At 44.6% G+C, this 19,285-nt stretch overlaps 1 protein-coding gene across 1 annotated transcript in view; it reads left to right on the top strand.

The window, feature by feature from the left end:
• The window catches only part of LOC144781992 (thymus-specific serine protease-like), a 97,192-nt gene that overhangs the window by 49,662 nt on the left and 28,245 nt on the right, over window positions 1-19,285 (top strand). The window contains exons 9-10 of the mRNA XM_078661089.1: window positions 10,876-11,017; window positions 17,202-17,381. Coding sequence (XP_078517215.1) covers window positions 10,876-11,017; window positions 17,202-17,381 — 322 coding nt within the window. The remainder of the gene's footprint in view (window positions 1-10,875; window positions 11,018-17,201; window positions 17,382-19,285) is intronic.

Genomic DNA, 19,285 nt, shown 5'->3' with positions numbered 1-19,285 from the left:
CCCATAGAGTGTTCATCCATTTGATAGGGTTCTTGAAATCCTTGACATTATTGGTTGTGGCTATTAGTGGGTCTGTCCTAGGCATCAACCAAATGTATGCTGCTGTTCGCTATGTCAGGCCATCTATCTGTGCCCCTGTGAGTCATGTGTGGGCCTGTCTTGCTTCTCTGACTGGTTTCTACTCCTGTACCACCCACCCACCTCTAATATGCCCCCAGATTTTGAACATTTCCACCTTGAAAAGCAAAAGGGATTAAACTTTTACCAACACCGCAAGTAGTCTATTTCCATAGTTCTAGTTTTGACTCAACACATTACTCTCCACTTGAATCCTTACTTCAGTCGCTTGAGTTTAGTCTGAGGTGATCTAGTGTAGATTGGGATTATGAGCCCTGTCCCCACAAAGGCGCTCCCCACTGGCATCATTCACCCCACCCCCCCCCCCCCACCCCCACCCCCCAAATACACACACACACACACACACACACACACAGACTACTTATCCACTGTCTGTCAGTTTCAGTATGTGCTTATCACACAGATCTTCTGTATGGTGGCTTCATCTCGCTCCTTTCATCTGAAGGATTGTTGTCTGCCTTCCGACTGGAACGCCACTCTTAGTGGGTGACCCCAGCAGTATTTGATGGCTTTTGATGTCAGAAAATCTGTAATTGGCTTAACAGCTTTTTGTTTTGTGAGTGTGGTGGGAGAGAATTCTTGAAAGAGTACTATCTTCCCCCTATTAAACAATATCGGCCCTCCCTGTGATACTTTGGACATTATAGCTTCCTTTTCCACGAAGAAGTGCATCCGTGCCACTACATCTGGGAGCGGGGTTCCTGCTTGTGATATTGGAGGCTGTCTGTTTGCAATGTCTATTCTTTTTGGCTCTTTTATTCTGTCTGATATGACATAATAGAGGCTAGAGCAATATTGCTGCAGGTCGGTGCAGGCTATTTTGCAGGGGATTCTGAAAATTTGATTTTACCTACAGCGATACTCCAGCTCTTCACAGTTCCCCTGCAGAATCACATGATGTTCCTCGAGCACCTACATGCATCTTTGTAGTCGCATGTGCTTGTTTATTTGTAAAGGGTTGTGGGGGGCACTTGTTCAGCCCTTTGATGTAACTGCGGTCATAGGGTGCATGGTATTCATTCTGCTGTACCTGCCAGTTATGCAAATCTGTGTGCATGACTCCAGACAGGGCGAACAGCTTTCCTCATTGCATAAGAGCAATTCAATTCTGTGAAATTAAGATGTTACCCAATAAAGGTCATTAGCTGTTTACTGCTAAGAGAATGATTACAGGGATTAGTCCCGACCTCCTTGGTCTCTGCACCGCTTCCCAGCACCAGAGTCTGGTACCTCGAGCCCTGAGACCTCTGATTCCGTTCCGCGGTCACCCCAGGCGCTTGCTTCAATCCTTCCATCCACACACTTGTATTTGTTGTTTTGTATTGCTGGTGTCTATTTAGGCCTGTATTTCTATGATTTCTTCAGTAGTCCAGTATTTGTTTCATTGTTGCTGTCGGCTGGTTGTCTTGGAACTTAATTCCTTAGCCACTTGTTGCACCTGTCACCTCCCTTCACCCCCTTTTTTTCGTGCCGTTGCTCCCTGCCTCTCACTTCCCCGACAGCCCCACTTCCTCCCAGGACTACTTATGCATGCCATTTCCAGGTCGTACCAAATACAAGCCCATCCATGCCCGGCGCCAGGAACCCTGGTTTCCCAGCCATCTGTCACTACACCGCCGCCAAGCTCCTTTCCCTAGTCTCCAGAGGTGGCAACAACAACTGCAGACACAAGAAGGACCCGTCGCCTACCACCGCTGTTGGTTCACCTGTGGCACACACCCCCCCTCTGCATTGACACAGTCAACCTCCAACCTTGTGGAACAGCTCCAGTGAATGCTGGTCAATCTCAGATCCCTCTGTAAGCACACCACTGAAATCTGGGACACCATCATCACTTCCACACCCGACATGATGTTCGTCATCGAGACCTGGCTCACGCCGTCTTCAACCCCCGACATCACAACTGCATCGCCCCACGGCTACAAGATGATATACAGGGACCACACCAACAAACAAGGAGGAGGCATCGCCATCATCCACAAGGAGACCCTCCATTGCACCACCGAAGACGACATCTCACCAATCGTGGAACTCCTCAACTTCTGTTTTCGGATCGTCACAGAAACCACCGTCAAAGAAACCCATGCCCACAGACCCCTGGGCCGCCATCCCAGTTTCTGGGACACTATCGCCGAACTCCTCACCACCTTGGCAATAAAACCAGGAAGTGCATCTTCCTTAGCAATTTCAACTTCCACCTCGACTACCCCAGCTCCTCCAACCTGCTGGAAAACATGAGCAACTTCTTACTCGCTCAGCTGGTTACCAGCCCCACACACTGCTCTGGACAAATACTGGATATCATCTTTACAGCCAGTGACAGAATCAAATTCAGCCACTCCACTGAACTCACCTGGACAGACCACAGCATAGTCCACGTCACCATCGTAGGCTCAGCCACTTCACCCAACCCTGCCCTCTGTCACTAGTGTTCCACCAGACGATCTCCCACCAAGCACAGTCTATTCTTCTTGTAATGTTATCTTTCCATAATTTGGTAGGTTTGCTTCAAACTACCTGTGTGCCTCACAGACACTGTCCCTAATTACTGCCTGTAATATCAAAGCTGTCCTACATTTTCCTTTCCTTACAAAGGGCTTCATTATGTGTCTTCATTCCTTTTTTTCCTGCACCCACCTAAGTCTAAGAATGATGTGGGAAGGGGTGAGATTGCATTATCCTAGGCAACACTCCTACTCCTACAGGTTGGGCTTTACAGGTCCTATCCTGTGTCTAGTTCTCTCCCAAAGACTCTACCTGGGTGCAAGGTGAGGTCTCTGCCTCTGAGTGAAGGGGGGAGGGGTATGTCTATGTTAGTTTAGGGTGAGAGTTGTTTCTGTGTGAGTGCTCATGAGCAGGGTGCATGTTTACAGGCAGGGTGAGCAGTGTTCCAGTTTGAGTATAGGGTGAGGGAGGCAGCATTTTGGGTGGAGGGTGGGGAGAGGGATATGCCTTTGTGAATTTACAGTGAGTGCAGGGTTAGTTGTGTGTATAGTGCATGCCAGAGGATGTGAGTCGGTACAAGTGAATAGTGAAGGGATTTTCAACATGGACATCAGTTGGGGGTAGTCAAGGGTCGCAGCTGTGACCTCTAGCTTGCTCTCTTCTGCTCCTGACACTTCATTTGTGACGTTTGCCTCCTCTGAGGTCCCTGGCCTCAGAGGAGGCAAACGTTTTCCCTCCTCTGATGCCAAGGGTCACACAGAAAGTGTCAGGGGAAGCAGGGAGAAAGCTAGAGGTCATAGCTGCGACCCCAGATTACCCCAAATGACGTCCATGATTTTCGATTGTCTGTATACTTGCAGGGTAAGCAGAATAAGAAGTGTTCAGTCTGCAAGCAAAGTGTATTTTGAGTGCAGGGTGAAAGGTGTGTATTGTAAGTGTTGGGTTGAGGGCTATCTTTGTGAGTACAAAATGATCAGTTTGCTTGTATGAGTGCAGTGTGAGCAATGTGAGTGCAGGGTGAGTTGTATGCATTGGGGAGTTCAGGAAGAAGAGACTGCTTGTGGGGTATCGAATGAGTGGCGTGCATGTGTGAGTGTAAGGTGAGTCAGGTCTGTGTGAGAGTAGTCTGTGTGTGTATGTGTACAGTGACTAATGTGCCTGAATGCGGAGTTTCAGTGTGTTTGAGTGAATCTATGCAGGTTAAGCAAAGTGCTTGAATGTAGGGTAAGCAATATGTCTGTGTGATTGTAGGGTAGGTGGTATATCTTTGTAAGTGTAGGGTGAGTGGTGCGGTTTGTGAGTGTGGGGTGAGTAATGTGCCTCAGTGCAAGCTCTCAGTGTGTTTTAGAAGTGCAGGATGAGTGGTGTGCCTGTATAAGTACAGGGTGCAGTATATTAAAGCCAGACCTATTGGGATTGCCAAGGCTTGTTAAACAATTTAGCAGGGAAATGTGCTTTCAATTCAGTCTTTAATTTTTTTATGTTTGTGTAGGTATCCTCTCTAGTCTCAATAGAAAGTAGTATAATTGTTGCTAGTATCACTCAGTTGCGCACATAAACAATAAATGTGCACACACAAACATGTCACTCTGCACAAACAAAAAAATAATTAGAGTGAGCACTGATCATAAGAAGCACTTTTAGGGATACAACTCACAAATGTATGTGCAAAATCATATGTAACAGTCACTTGTAGTTTCAAAAACACTTTAGTTTGCAGAAACACCCTTGTGGCAAAATAAGCATGATTGTAGTATCACTTATAAGCAGAAAATCACATTTAGGTTCAGATTCAGCCACGGTGCAACATCAACAGGAGCGTGAAAGCACTTTTAGGGGAGCAAACACCCTAAGTACAGCATAAATATGAGTGTAGGTGCAATATTTTCAGGAGCATAGTTTCACATAACCGTGCTTAATCACTCAGTACAGATTAAGAATGTGGCAGTACGAATAGGAGCGTTGACACGGCGGGTATCATGTAATGCACGCTTTAAACTTATTCATTTTAACTTCCTGTATAGAACCTATCTCACTCCTGCCCGGCTGAGTCGCTATTCCGAGAGTAGAGAGGACAGTTGCCCCAGATGTGGTACGGCGGGGCGGGCTTCTTACACCTAGCCTGGGACTGCCCTTTGATAGGGCGATTTTGAGGGAGCGTGGTAGATCACATAAAGGCTACTACAGGCCTCCAGATTAAGCTGACACCTTTACACTGCCTACTGGCGTTAGTACCTAGGCCGAGAAGCAGAAACTTTCTTATAAATTGCTGCAGCTGCTGCTCGTGCTGGCCAGGCGCAGAGTAGCTATAACGTGGATGGGACAGAGAGCCCCAGAGATCCCTACATGGCTCAAGGATGTCAGGGAATGGACCCTAGCGGAAGAAACGCATATGCAGAGCACAAGGAGAGATGGGAAATTGCAGGAGGACTTGTTGGCTTGGTGGGCTATGTGCATCTCAGGATTAACAGAGGGAGAGCAGCCTTCACACAATGATTCTGAGGGGTCTAGTGGCGACCTTTTTTCAACACAGGGATCGGGATCTGACGGGGAGGAGGGCGGTGACTCCTGAGCGGTGTTTGGAGTAGTGCATGGGGCGGGCCCGGGTTATTTCCTCACGATACAGTATATTTATTCAGTTAATTCTCCATTGAATCTTCCTCATGGATCTCAGTATGCCTAAAGTGTAACCTATGTCCAAAAAGTGCCATAATTAGACTGTCGATCTGTATACGTGTGTTTTTATGATGCCACATGGGGGGGGTTAAATGTGTATCTGTTATATCGCAACATTGAAAAATAAAGTTAAAAAAAGAATGTGACAGTAAGTAACAAGTCACTTTTAGGTGCAAAATTACCTTTAGTGCTGATGTGTCTTAACTCTTTTAGGTGCACAAATCACACGTTAAGAGAACATTGGTAAAGGTGAAAATCACTTTTAGGTGTGCCATCTCTGTGTAGAAACGTGTTTAGTAGTAAACGCATAGCTCAGAGCACAATTATATTTAAGTGCAACATCGCATTAAGTGGCCCCATCACCCATGGAGTGAAATACAGTATACATTTGTGGCACTCAGCTTCTTCTTGACTAAGAGACTCAAAGCCATACACTGTTTGCCAAGTTCTGGCCTGAAGTTTAAACTGGGTTGAGGTGTACGTGAATCGACATTGGTGGTGGAACTCCATACGACTAGAGTATGGAATGGGAAGAGAACAGAGGACCTGCTAGATTAGCCATGACTAACGTATTGGGTGCTTCATCCATTGGAGGCTAGGAGTTCTCCTGGGTCATCCAAGTGAGACGTTTGACCCAATATATACTTGGGTGACTGCGTGCTTAATGGATCTGGGGCACCTCCAGTCTCATCCCCTATCTACTGTACAGCAGAATTGAAATGGCATTGAGGTATAAACTGCTTACAAATCACTGTTTTTGTGCTAGACGACTTGTGTAATTTGCCTTTTTTATTTCATGTCTATTGAAAACTATTATCGGCTGGTGAAGAAATGGTCACTATCAACTTGGTGCAAAATCAGCTAGAGTGTAAACTATTTTAGGGAGGACCAAAACCCAGATGTAGGTACACAATTACATTAAGGTGCAAAATCACTCTTAGTGCAACATCAGTTTGCATGTGAAACCATTTGCAAGAGCAAATCCCACATGTAGGTGCAAACAAATCACACCTGTGTACACATTTGCTCTCGGTGCAACATCACTACGAGTGTGGAAACATTCAAAGGCACAAACCAAGTGTAGGTGCTTAATAACATTTTGGTGTTGGGAGAAAAATCACATTTAGGAGTACAGCCACATGATGCAATATCAGCTGGTGTGTGTAAACACTTTTAGGAGATAAAACCACATCTACATGCACAAATAAATCCAGGTGAAAATTTCTTAGAAGAGCAAAGTCAACAGGAGTGTAGTATTGCTTTAGTTGTAAAATCACCCAGGATTACATAATACGATAGTAAGATGCCACATTAAATGTAAAAGTTGATCAATGGTTTGACTACACAGGTAAAATCATCCTTGATGTGGCACATCAGCACAAGCGTTGTAATCTTTTGGGGGCACTGTTCGAAGCTGACTCTTTAAATAGTATACCAAAAAGAGGTATAATGCGCAGAGTCCCGGTATTCCCATATAAGTGGCGAGGGACTTGCTCTAGCAATCTCAAGGTGCTCGTCTAGGAGGTAGTGTGGTTGAGCAGCCTTAGGTTTATCAGAGAGGAATATTCGTCTTCTGCAATACAGACAGTCAATAAATGATGCACATGACTCAGTAAGGAGATCCACACCAATTTATAAAAAATAACACATATCTTTATATAACTTTAGGCACAAAGATCATCAAAATCAGGTAAGTAATTTTTGAGTTCTGAATTTTTACAGTTTTCAAAAATGGACACTGCAGTTTCTGAAGAAGTAATGTTATCCTATGGAGGAAAGACATGCACTGCATACAGGTACTTCACAGCGACATACAGGTACTTCACAGTGACATACAGGACAAATCTCCTGGACTTAAGGTAAGTATGGGGTAAGGTCTAAGGCAACACCAACAGGTGTCATTGGGGTGACCGGGTGCAGAGGTGCTTTTCTTCGTCAGTTGCCCAAAGTTATCTTATGGGGATTGGTTTGGTTGCAAAGAGGCTACAGGTTTGGACTGGGAGACCGGTCAGGCTGAACCAACAGGGGGGTTGTGATGCTCGGAGAAGTGGGGACACCTTTGGTCCTCTTCTCCAGGAGTGATGGGTGCAGAAGTGTTTTGCGGCATATGGTTTTCGTCACCGGAGACCCTCGTGGTGGCGGGCTCCACACAGAAGCTGCTGGTGGAGTGGAGTAGTTCACTCCTGGCAAACCCATGGTGGACCACGTTGGCACCATTGACACACCGGCTCGGAGTGACAAATGCAGTGGTACTACCTGGTGTTGGGGTTGCGTGGTTCTGAAGTCCTCACAGTTCTTTCTTTGGTACCTTCATTGTGCTGGGAAACCGCTCCACTGCTCTATGTGGGTTCCCTGGGCCGATGTAGAAGTGCTGGCAGTCCTCCCAGGCTCTTGAAGGCACAGCAGCTTGCAGGGCAAGTCGAATTTGGTGCAATTGTTGAAAATAGGTAAACAGGCCTGCAGGGTTAGTGCCAAGCCAGTTGCTCCTTCTTCAGTTCTTGCTTTTCATGGCTCTTCAGTCCTTCTTTTGGGGCGGTAGGATCTTATTTCCTGGTACCAGGGGCTCCCCAAAATACTAGATTTAGGTGCATTAGGGGAGTGTAGGATAGTAGCCAACGGCTACTTACCCCTGGGTTCACTACACCCCCAATGTGACCAGTTCCTGTGGGAAGTGGGCATAACCCTGTGGCAGAGTTCGTAAGTTTTCCATCACAAAGTTGACAGAGTCTAAAATTTCGTCTTCACTTCAAGTAGCCCACCTTAGTGGTGGAACTAGCCTGAAGGTGAACACACACCTCTCTGACTACAAATTTTCCCACCTGGCCAGGTGCCAAGGGGGCCCTGGACAGAGGGGGTCGGCATCCTGTCTTGTGAGGGAAGCCAGATTCGCATACCACAGGCGATGGGTTCTCGGAAGCACCCTGCCTTGGAATGCTAATTTACAGGTCATCCTGTGGGAGGGGGTGTAAACAACCTTTGCCCGAGCAGGCTTTGTTCCTGCCCTCCAGAGAACAAAGGCCCTCACCCTTGGGCGTCAGAAAATCATTTGGGGTGGCAGGCTGGCTAAGACCAGTCACTGAGCACAGCAGTAGTCGGTACGTTTTCAGGGGGCATCTCTAAGCTGCCTTCTGGGTGCATGTATTAATAAATCCAATACTGGAATCAGTGTGGGTTTATTATTACAATATGTGTGATACCAAACATCCCAGGTTTCAGTGAAGCCATCATGTAGTAGGGGTACTCGTTTTTTCCAGTGCCCAGCACATATTTTGAAATGGCTTTCCTGAGTTGTACATGCAGTTATACCTACACGTGTTTTATAGTGCACCCTGCCTTAGTGCTGTAAGGCCTGCTGTAGGGGTGACGTTACCAATACTGCATACAGTGTCTGTAGGCATGGCACACAGGCTGTGAACCGTGTGGTGTTTTCACCTTTTTCTGCACCAGAACACGTAGTCTACATGAATTAGTTGAGGGGTCCTTTAGGACATCACAATATGTGCTGTGGCCCTTAGGGACCCTCTTCAGTATTTCAGGCCCTAGGTATCATGGATACCATTTATTAGGGACTTATAGAGGGTGCTAAAGGTGTTTCCATTTAAGGTACAATGGCATAGTTTTGTGAAAGAGATCTGGCACTGGAGGGCTGAAACGTACTTCGGGTGATGTCATCTCTCGGCGGGTAGACCTCATTTTGGATGCCCCTGCCAATGTCGCTGAAAGGACGCATTGCCTTATCTAAGATGGTAATGCTATTGCGCTTGCTTTATTAGTTTTCCAATGTCGCAATTTATTTGCATAGGTCATTTTTTGTCACGCTTTAATGCCTGCTTGATGAATTCATCTGGTCCGGCAGTCGCAATGTCAATAATGTGCTTGCCCCTGATAAAGGGCAGGCTGGGGCTCCAAATTTTGAGCACTACTACCTTGCTTTCCAACTGCTTAGGATAGCGTGGTGGTTTGTTGAGCACAGTTTAGATGACACATCAACACTAACATCGCTCTTCGGACATTAGAGCACCTGCTACAACTTTCACCCGCAAGTTTATGCCCCGTCCCGCCCTTTGCGTCTACTGTCAGCGTGGCTGTGCTTCTTTCGCCGTTGCCTCTGTCGTACTAACGCCTCAGTGCTGTACTCCTCCTGCTTCCGTTTCTCTGTACACCCAGAGAGGGGGCACACCTCACGGTGGCAGCTATTGCCCATTGGCATGAGGCAAGCCTAGATTGCTATAGGCGACCTCTTCTCCAATACTTCACTCATTCCATTTGCTAATGTGAGCAACCAAGCTGGTCTTCCCCTGGGACAGTTCTTATATACAACTCAATCATAGACACGTACACATATACTGGAGACGATTGCGGCTTGAACCGGTCACACATCAGGTACTTCATAATCTACACCTCCTGGACACTGGGCACTACCTGGTCACATAGTTCACCAAATCCCTGCACGATCACACCTGCCTGCTTCACAACCGGTAGAACGAAGAACTGTGCAGCAACGCTGAGTGGGCCACTATCCTCGCATTCCCTGCCAATCTCTTCCATCTAGTGGCTCTGCCCCCTGATGCAGAACCCACTTCCCAGACCAGCACCTCTGATTTGTTCACTACCACAGATGCCCGGCCTATTGCCTTGCTTGACTGCCTCCCACTGATGACTTGTTTCATTACTTCCTCCCGCTCTACCTTCCCCTCCATCTCCCCCTGGTTTTGCCACTTGCCTGCATTTTTTCAGCACTCAACCAGTGCGATTTTCTCCTTCAGTGGCAGGGGATGTTTGGGTGTGTGTGGTGAGGGACTGGACGCCTCTGTATGCTGGGTGTGTGTGCCCATGCTCTTCCTCATTCCCTTTCCCCCTCGTTTCTTCCTATACATGTTTCTTCTTGTTCTGAAACGTATACACACTATGCACTGTTATCTTGCTATTGTCATTGTAATAAATTCATGTCGTGCACTGTTAAGATGACAATACTATTTGCAGAATACTTATTAAAAACAAGTTTGAAGAAAAAGATGCTAAATGAGGCAACATCAGGTGTTGTGTGGAACCAATTTCAGAAGTACTGATCACATTTAGGAGCAAAGTCACTGTTGTGCAGCAATCAAGAGGGACAAAAAAGAAGGAAAGAAATGAGCATCAGAATGTCAATTTAGTTGAAAAGAATGAGGTACAAAATCACCATTGGTCCGATATTAGAATGAGTATTCAAAATATTTAGAACCACAAATCTCATTTAGGTGCAAAATCCTATTCAAACGCAAAACCGCTGTTGGTGCGGCAGCGACAGGACTGTAGAAACACTTTCAGGAGCACAAATGCACCACCATTGCAGCGCATGGAGGCTTTATCCCACCATCTCTGCACTGCAATAGGATGCACTCTTTAGGCAGGTGATCTAACACACTTGAGCCAATAGCTAATCGTGAAAGGGAAATGCTCTTCTGGCCAATTAAAAGTATGAATGTCACTTTATTCAAGCAGTGGCTTCAATTGCTCTCAGTTTTTTTATTCGTATTGATTGTATGACGTTTGGCATAGTACTAAAGGTGTTTAAAAGCAGTTTACAAATTATTTGTGCTTAAAAAATATTGAACCAACTTTGCTCTGTTACAGAAATACATGGAGAGCATGGCTCTGAGCTGTGTGAACAGCTCACATCAGAAAACCCTGGATGACCTTAAAAACACAAACCTATCACTGGTTGGAGTAGGGGAGCGGCAGTGGTACTTTCAGACCTGCACCGAGTTTGGATACTGTAAGTGCTAATATCTCTGAAAGTCATTACAATTGTGCATTTCACTTCTTTTAAAAGTTTTGCAAAATACCACTATATTCATATATGGAACTACTCACTTTTGATACCAACGTACTCTTGCACGTTACCATCGGGTTATACTAGGCATGCTTTGTGGAAATGTACTGATGCGTTTTGGTACATACCTGCACTGAAAACGTGCAAACAGGTGAGCTTATAAATAAAACTTGTTTAAAACATAATTATTTGAATATCAAAAGGCACACTGTGCCATTGAAAAACAGATGTTCTGGGAATAGCATTTTATTTGGGAATTCACAATTATGAGAGTTTATTAACAATAAAAAAATCACTCTTTATATTATGTTTATGTTTGAGTCTCTGTCTTTATGATAGCCTTGACATCATGTGTGTACATTATCTTAAGACCATAGTTGAAACAGTCTAAAGTTCAGTTGATGTTAGATATTCAACATATTATTACATATTATTATCTATTAACCTAATGTGCATTTCTAAGGTGCATGTTCTCCCCTTGGCCCTCTTGGTGCTGAAATAATAGATTTTTATTGTTACCAAACTCAATGGTACTCAATGTATTACCATCAGGAGGATGAAAGGTTGAGTGAACCCACCATGATTCGAACCTGTGACCATGAGGCTTGGAATCCATTAAACCATTTTGTAAATGTATCTAGGTTTTCACTATGTGACACTACAAAGATGCTACTAAACAGAAGCTAGCTGTGTATTTAGGAGTTTTGCGTTGTGCTACGTGTCACCTGATCACTTTTTGTTGCTGGGACATAGGAAACATTCTCATGATGCATGCAGTGACAACAAAATAAGGAGGTAGAGTGCATCTGGCTGTGAGAACTTTTCTTCTATCCCGAATTCTTTGTTTATTCTCCTTTGTGAAGTGCTCTCTGGTTGAAAGCTTTCCAAAAGTAACTGTGCTTTAAAGATCAATTTTTTTAAAGTGAAGCTGAGGGCTGATGGCATTTTAGAGTTTCAGGCCTTGTCCCTCTAAAGATCTGCCTCCATGTTTAAATCTTTTGAAGGAGTACTGTTGGATTAGGAGCTGGGTGAAAGCTGATGTGAAGGTCCCGCTTGGATGTAATATGGAGCAAGGTTGTGCAGGCTGTGAGGACGTCTGCCCCGTGAGCTTTTTGCATGATACAGAGTTTTAAATATTTTTCTGTATTCCCCCAGAAGCCATTACAGTTTTCTTTTCTACCTTGATGTGATACTTTCTGCTTAAGTTCCAACACAATCTGACTTAACTAGTTTGTAATCTTTCAAATTTAGTGATGAGGCTCTTTGAGATGCCAGTGTATATCACATTACAGTAGTCCAGGTGTGCTGTCGCTACTTCTCGTGGCCTATCTATTCGATATTGTGCATGTAGGTATGGTAGGATTTTCTCTAGAGAATGTGAGATTAAACCTGAAGAAAATTCCTCAGTTTATTTACCTGCTGTAAAACTGCTGGACGAGATCCTAGATTTGTAGGCCAGGTGAAAGGGAGCAAATCAGGACAGACCTTCTTTCACAAGAGAAGGTTTCCTTTTAGGATATTTTTAAATAATAAGATTTCTTTCATCCCATGAAGAAGACAGTATAGCCACTCTGAAATGCTGACCATCTTTTCTAGACAAATGACTATCTAGAAGTTGTCCACGTACATTGGAAAGCAAGCCTGATGCTGAATGGGAGCTTATGTCATGAAGGGCATAAAGATGTCGAAGAATTGTGGTAAGAGGGTAGGCCCCTTTGGAAAGTCACAAAGCGCGTTGTGAGATGATGATTCTGAAGATTCAATATGCACTTGATGGGTTCGAATTTAAATTAAGATTCAACCCGTCTGAAGATCAATACGGACACCAACACATATTCTTTAACTCTTTTCAACAAAATGTTGTAGTCGAGCATGTCATGGGCTGCTGAAAGACAAAGGAATATTAAGGCAGCTTGTTGATCATTGTCAAAGGTGATGGGTAGAATTTCCTTGATGTTTGTAAGAGCAAATTATGTCCCGTGTGTTCTTGCAGTTGTCTGGGTGATTTCTTCCAAGAGTGGGGTGACGACATCTCATTGAGTTAGCAACACAGCATGCCACAGAATATGGAGGCATCCAAATTTACACTTTCTAAACCCTTCCCTTTGAATCCCTCCACTGCCCTTTTCAATCCAACTAACAGACTCACATGTCCACGCTCAAATTAATTTCATATTTCCCTGTATTAATTCACCACTGATCCTGTTTGGGTTCCAAAGTAGGGTGCTTCTCCTCGAAAATCGCTTTGATGCTTCATCAGGGGTATCAAGCACTATATAAATGCAAACCTTTCCCTCTTCTATCCCTCCTCTATCATTTCAATCCAAATAACAGAATCACATGTCGACCTCTCAAATAAATTTCATATTTCCCTATACTAACTCACCACTAATCCTTTTTGGGTTCCAGAGTAGCATGCTACTTGCCGAAAAGCGATTTGACACCTTGTCAGGGGTAGTAAGTGCTATATAAATGCAATTACAATAACAATACAATAACAATTAATTATGCTAGCGGTGTCAGCCACAAGTGTAGGAAGAAGTTTCTGCACAGAGGCTGCTAAACATTGTTGCACTGCCAATTTGTTTCCCACAAAGAATGATAGAAAAATAATTCAAATTGACATTTGTTTGGAGCAAGAGACACACTGAAACGTTATATTAAAAACATAAAATAACATTGTCTGCTGAAGAAAGAAATTCATTAAGAGAATTCTATGGTGGTGGGTAAATTAAAATGAATTTCCTGCATGCACATAAAACCTGGGTTTTGCTTACAAACAGTGATACTGTAGTGGTGGCAAATGATACAGAATAACATGCACTCGTGTTACTCTGTGATCACTTTAGTGTTTGTTTGTGCATATCCACCTCCAGCTCTCAATGGCAAATGTTTATTTAGTCTCAGGAAGACTTGTAAAATCTGTAGAACCCAGTTACACATGGAGACTATTCATTCTCAAACATTTGCCATGTAAGTGTTGTAGGAAGGTGGATACCTGACTATGGTTGCCCCAGATTTTTTTGCTTTGTGTTTAGCTGGTTTTCGACTTAGTTGGCCTGGGATACTGCTAATCAGGGCCCCAGGCTATCTGCTCTCTCTGTAAAATGGACTCCATTTACCTTAGGTACATAACTAATTGGATATTGGGTCACCTTATGAGCCCCTGTATAGTGTACTATAGGTACCCAGGGCATAGGTGCACCCAAGGCCTACCATGGGCTGCAGCATATATTTTGCCACCCCTGGCTGGCCATCCAAACTGACACACTGGCTGATCACTCAGCTGGGGCAAGGTTGTGTAATCACCCCTTGCTTAGGTATAGTATTCCTATATCTAACCTTATATCTAGACACATATGCACCTATAATTCACTCCTATTGCCGGCCTTAACAATCCTGGAGGCAGAGTGCTTGGTTTTATGTGAGATGGTGCTCTAGCATGAGCTGAGCCTGTCTGCAGCTTTCGGAACCATGTCCTTATAGCTGTTGTAGGATATTGCCATACAATATACTCTTAAGTGCATTATGAACCTCGCGGTTAAATGCTATCTTTGGTTTGGCTTTATCAAAACATGTCGTGTAAGGTGTCATACGCTTTGGAATACTACCCCCTTGCTAGTTCTGGCGGCGGGGGTAGCATTCCACCCTTCTAGAGGAAGAAGACCTGTTACTTCCATTAATCCCGGTTAAAGTTAACCAGAGCCTCAGCATCACAAAATGGATGCTGCTGCCACAGACACAAGTCTGGCCTCCTGCTGCTGGGAGTCCTTCCAGCGAGGGAGGCTTGGACAATAGGTTTCCTGTCACAGGGAGGTGCTAACACCACCCCAGCCAGGCTATAGTGTATTGGGGCAGGGAGGGCTGAATGAAAGGAGACACTGCCTGGTGCACACAAGGTGTCCCATGCATAGGCCAGTTCAAACCGGTGCTGGGGCACTCCAGCCCCAGCTCTGGCGCGAAACTGGACAAAGGAAGGGGGTGTAACCACCCCCTTCCTGGGTCCCACCCATAGGAGGGACCTAGCAGGTAATCCAGCCCCTAGATTTGGTATATAGGAAGGAGCTGAGTCCCAAGACTTTAGATTTATACTGACTGAAACTCTGATACGAAACTCTGGACCTTCGACATCCTACTCGACAAAGAATCTCCCTTGTGGTCAAGGAGTGACTACCCTGTGCAAGCAGGCACCATCAAGCGTTCAACGGTTTCCTTTGTCGTTGCTCCCGCCGGAGCTTGAACACAGAGCCTGACAAGACCCGGACTTCCAGACTTCCTTCAGCCCGATCCACAACAACAGCAAAGCTGAGACCCTTGGAGGCGACGCGAGACGTGGGACCGGCCATCTTGGAAAGCCAGCGAATTGCTTTCCGTGCAACTTCTGAGGCACCCTCGAAGTTGTGCATTGGGGATTGAGAAGCCCCAGCCCCGAGCACCAACTGCACCGAAGATCACCTCTCCACACTCGCCGAGTGCTGCGTGGGGCCCTTTTGCATTTTCCTGCTCGACGCGTCTGTCCGGTCACTTGCCCGTTGGCTAGTGGCCTCTGCGACGACAAAACCTTGAATTTCCAACACTGGTCTGGTTGCTCCAGACTGGCCCTTGCTCCCCTGAAAAGGAGCAGCCCATCAGACCTTGCTGGTCTGATCCAGAAGCCATCTTTGATTCCTGTGTGGGTTGCATTTGCCAAGGCCTGTTGATTCCGAATCGAGAACCGACACTGCCAACAGCGAGAGCCTTCATGGGACAGTCCGTGCCCAGCTCCTGGTGGTCGTCGACACCTCCTGGTCCACGTGGCAGCGGAGACAAGCTCCTCGACATCACCTGATTGCTTCGCGACACCGCCTGGTTCCTTCCTGGTTCCATCCTGGTCACTGGCTAGTGACCCAGACTCTGTCCCCTCTGCTTTCAGGTACTCTTCCTCCTCGATCCACCCTTGGATCCAACCGGACTCTTCTCTCCTGGTCGCCTACAGCATCTTTTCTCCAAGGCTCCATAGAACTCCACGACGAAACCCGACACACTTTGGGACCTATGCACCCGCTTCATGTGGGTGAGGTAACGTGAGTACTGCAGTGCTCCTGTGAAGATTAATTCTCCTAGTGTCCTAGTTTCAAGTGGTTAGTTTCTAGTCCAGTCGGAAGACTCCTAAACCTTTAACTTTCTAACTTTACGCACCCATTGACTTCTATGTGTGCACGCGTGTGCATTTAGACACTGCACCCGCATCCCGTGGGCCTCCTGCTTCCTAACAACTGTTAGTCCAGTGTAGTCCCAGCGATTCCCAAGGCCCTAGGCCTTACCATTGTTCGTGACGTGGTTCTTATACCCCTATTTTAGTATATGGTTTAGCGGGCCACCAGGGCCTATCCATATTTGTGCAATTAAGTTACTTGTTATGCGCTTGTGCTTCTGTGCTCATAAAGAGTTCAGAGGGTTGTTTTAGAAATAAATACATATATATTTTGAATATATAACCTGTGTGGTGTCCTTTTATTTGGTATTAAAAGGTTTGCATATGGTAAAACAGCTGGCTTCACATGCCCTCTTGAGTTTAGCCTAAGACTGCTTTTGTCCATGCTACCCCTAGGATAGCTGGTCTATAAGGTTGACTTTACAACCATCACCATAAGGGTTGTTTGGACTCGTGCAAGGGGCTCACTAGAATAGTGAACATCATTTACCAGGCCAACGTCTCATTTTTCAAAAATGTTTGATTTCTTTTACCAGAACTGTACATATAATTATCAAAAGAAGAAAATGAGAAAAGTATGCTAAAAATAAAATCGACATCACATAAAAGCAAAGTAAGCCTTGTGAACCGCTAATTTTGAGCCCTTTTGACATTTGCTTACATTTACAGTCTTAACATACACATTTATGTGCAGTGTCTTAAGTCGTTTCCTTACATATTACACTCCCGGACTCACTCCAAGCTGAATAAGCAAATTGCTAAATATTGTAAATATGTTTGTAACATATATTCCACTTTGTTGCATAGTGCTGTTCCCAGATATTTGCCTTTTAAGAAGCAATTCCTTAAGATGTGTCAAGCAGAAAGTAAATGGTATAAAAGGTTTCTGGGAGCATAAAAATGGTTTTATGTTTTCTCATTTCATTCTTTCAGATCAGACCTGCGAGCAAAAGACGTGTCCATTCTCCCAGCTCATGACCTTGAAGTCCCAAGTGGATCTGTGTTCTCAAGTGTTTGGGATCCCTGCAGACACTGTTGAGGCTTCTGTGCAGTTTACTAACGAATATTACGGAGCCGATCATCCTAAGTCCAGCCGGATCATCTTTGTAAACGGTACAAAACAAACTTAAAAAAAAGAAATAGGAATAAGTCTGACTTTAGTGTACAGAATGCGTGGTTCAGAATAATTTCCATACATACATATTTCATGAATGTTTTCTTGTGTGCCACTGTTGTTGTCCATGACAAAACTACCTCTAGAGACCTTTATTTGAAAGGACAATCTTGAAGTTGCACGTGGGACTATTTCTTTGATATCCTATTTCTCCTTCTTGATGAGTTGACACATACAGGAACATTTGGTCATTGGTCCTTTTTGAGAAAAACATTTATTTTTTGTTTTTGGTCTATTAAATTTTGCTCTTGGCATCTCCCTTGGAATGATCTCCAAAGGTTAAGAGTTGTTCTCTTTACTTGTCTTAGTCACCCCCCACTTGGCCTCTTAAAGAGCTCCTGATCCGTTCTGAGCTGTTTCTTCCTTGACACACTATCTTATAATTTCAGGGAGCAGGGAATATGAATTTCAAACTCACAAGCCTTATTTAGCATCTGTTTGGAAGAATCACCTTCACAGCTAAAGAAGGATGTTGTTATGTTTAACTTGAGCCTGCCTCTAAGGAAGTCCAGGCTCCAGGAATATTGGCCATTGGTTCTTATTCCATTGCCATTTTGAGACTCTTTAAAAAGACTTAATTAAGCAAGGGAATGGGGATCCCTCTCTCTTGACTATTCTTACTTTGTCCCTAGGGGAATGTACCATAAATCTCAATTTATTTTGCCATGAAGTGATTGACTTGTCTCTAGAGTGGAGCTCAGGCTGAATATCCTTTATAGTTTCTTCAGTATGCCACCTTGCTCGAGAACCATGGCTTACCAGCATTAACCACAGTCACCTCAGCTAGCGTAATCCTTTGTATTTAGATCGTGCAGTGCCTTTTTCATTGCCCATCATCACCACCTCATAATAAAAACAGATTTGTTTGTGCTGAAAATATGCACACAGTTTTCCAGCCATTGGGTGTGCACTGCCAAGGTGGTAGCTGTGCTGTTCATTAGGACCGGTCTAAATCCCCATAGGCCCTTTTGTCATGGCTTTGACTCCTACTTCCAATTTCGTTGTACGGGCCACAATGTTTGATAAGAGACCGCCTCTCGTCCATTGTCTGTGCTCACTCTTTTTTTGGATGTCAGCCAACTTTTAAAAATATCTGTCTGGCACATAAAGCTGATAATCTGGGTCAGCCGGCCGGCCTTTCATCCAAGCTGAAAATCGGAGGATGAGTAGTGTCCAGGAGGTCACCTCTTTTAGAGATGGAGACTGAAGTCATGCAAAAAAAAACTAGCATGCTAATTTCCCTCCATTATTGTTTTAGTGAGATTTTTTTTCCCTGTCCCATAGAAAGAAATTGAGGGCTCCCTTTTTTCTATCTGCAGTTCAATTGACGTGCCATTTTCAGTTACAGGCACCACACAAGCAAGACCTATTTGTCACATTTTTTAGGGTTGTTATTCCATTTTGAAGAAAGCAACGTGTTATTTATTGGGCAGTGGAGAGACCACAATTTTGAGAGGAGTAAAACGGAATGTTGTTATGCTTTACTGTTAAATATTTTAATGGTAACTGTATTTAATGGTCATGTATTTTATACCTTAATTGTAAAATAAAAATAAATAGCAAGCCACAGTCTATTCTAATTGGCAATATTCACTAAAGGTGTGCATTTATTACACAACCAATCAGCATTTGCTTATTGTAATGTAACAGAATTAGTTAAATAGCTCCACTGAGACCACCAGCATAAGAGCAACCATTTATTTTTTTAACAAGCAGTGCATCATTGCATACCCCTGATTTAAAGCTACTCCTGTTTACCAGCTCTCTTCGCCAGATCCCACAACTCCGTTCTCGCCTGCTTTCCCAAGTCTGCCTGTCCCCTTTGTCATTTAAGGGTGTGTTT

This window comes from Lissotriton helveticus, chromosome 9 (genome assembly GCF_964261635.1).
Source record: "Lissotriton helveticus chromosome 9, aLisHel1.1, whole genome shotgun sequence".
NCBI lineage: Eukaryota > Metazoa > Chordata > Amphibia > Caudata > Salamandridae > Lissotriton > Lissotriton helveticus.
This window is presented reverse-complemented; position numbering and strand designations above follow the sequence as displayed.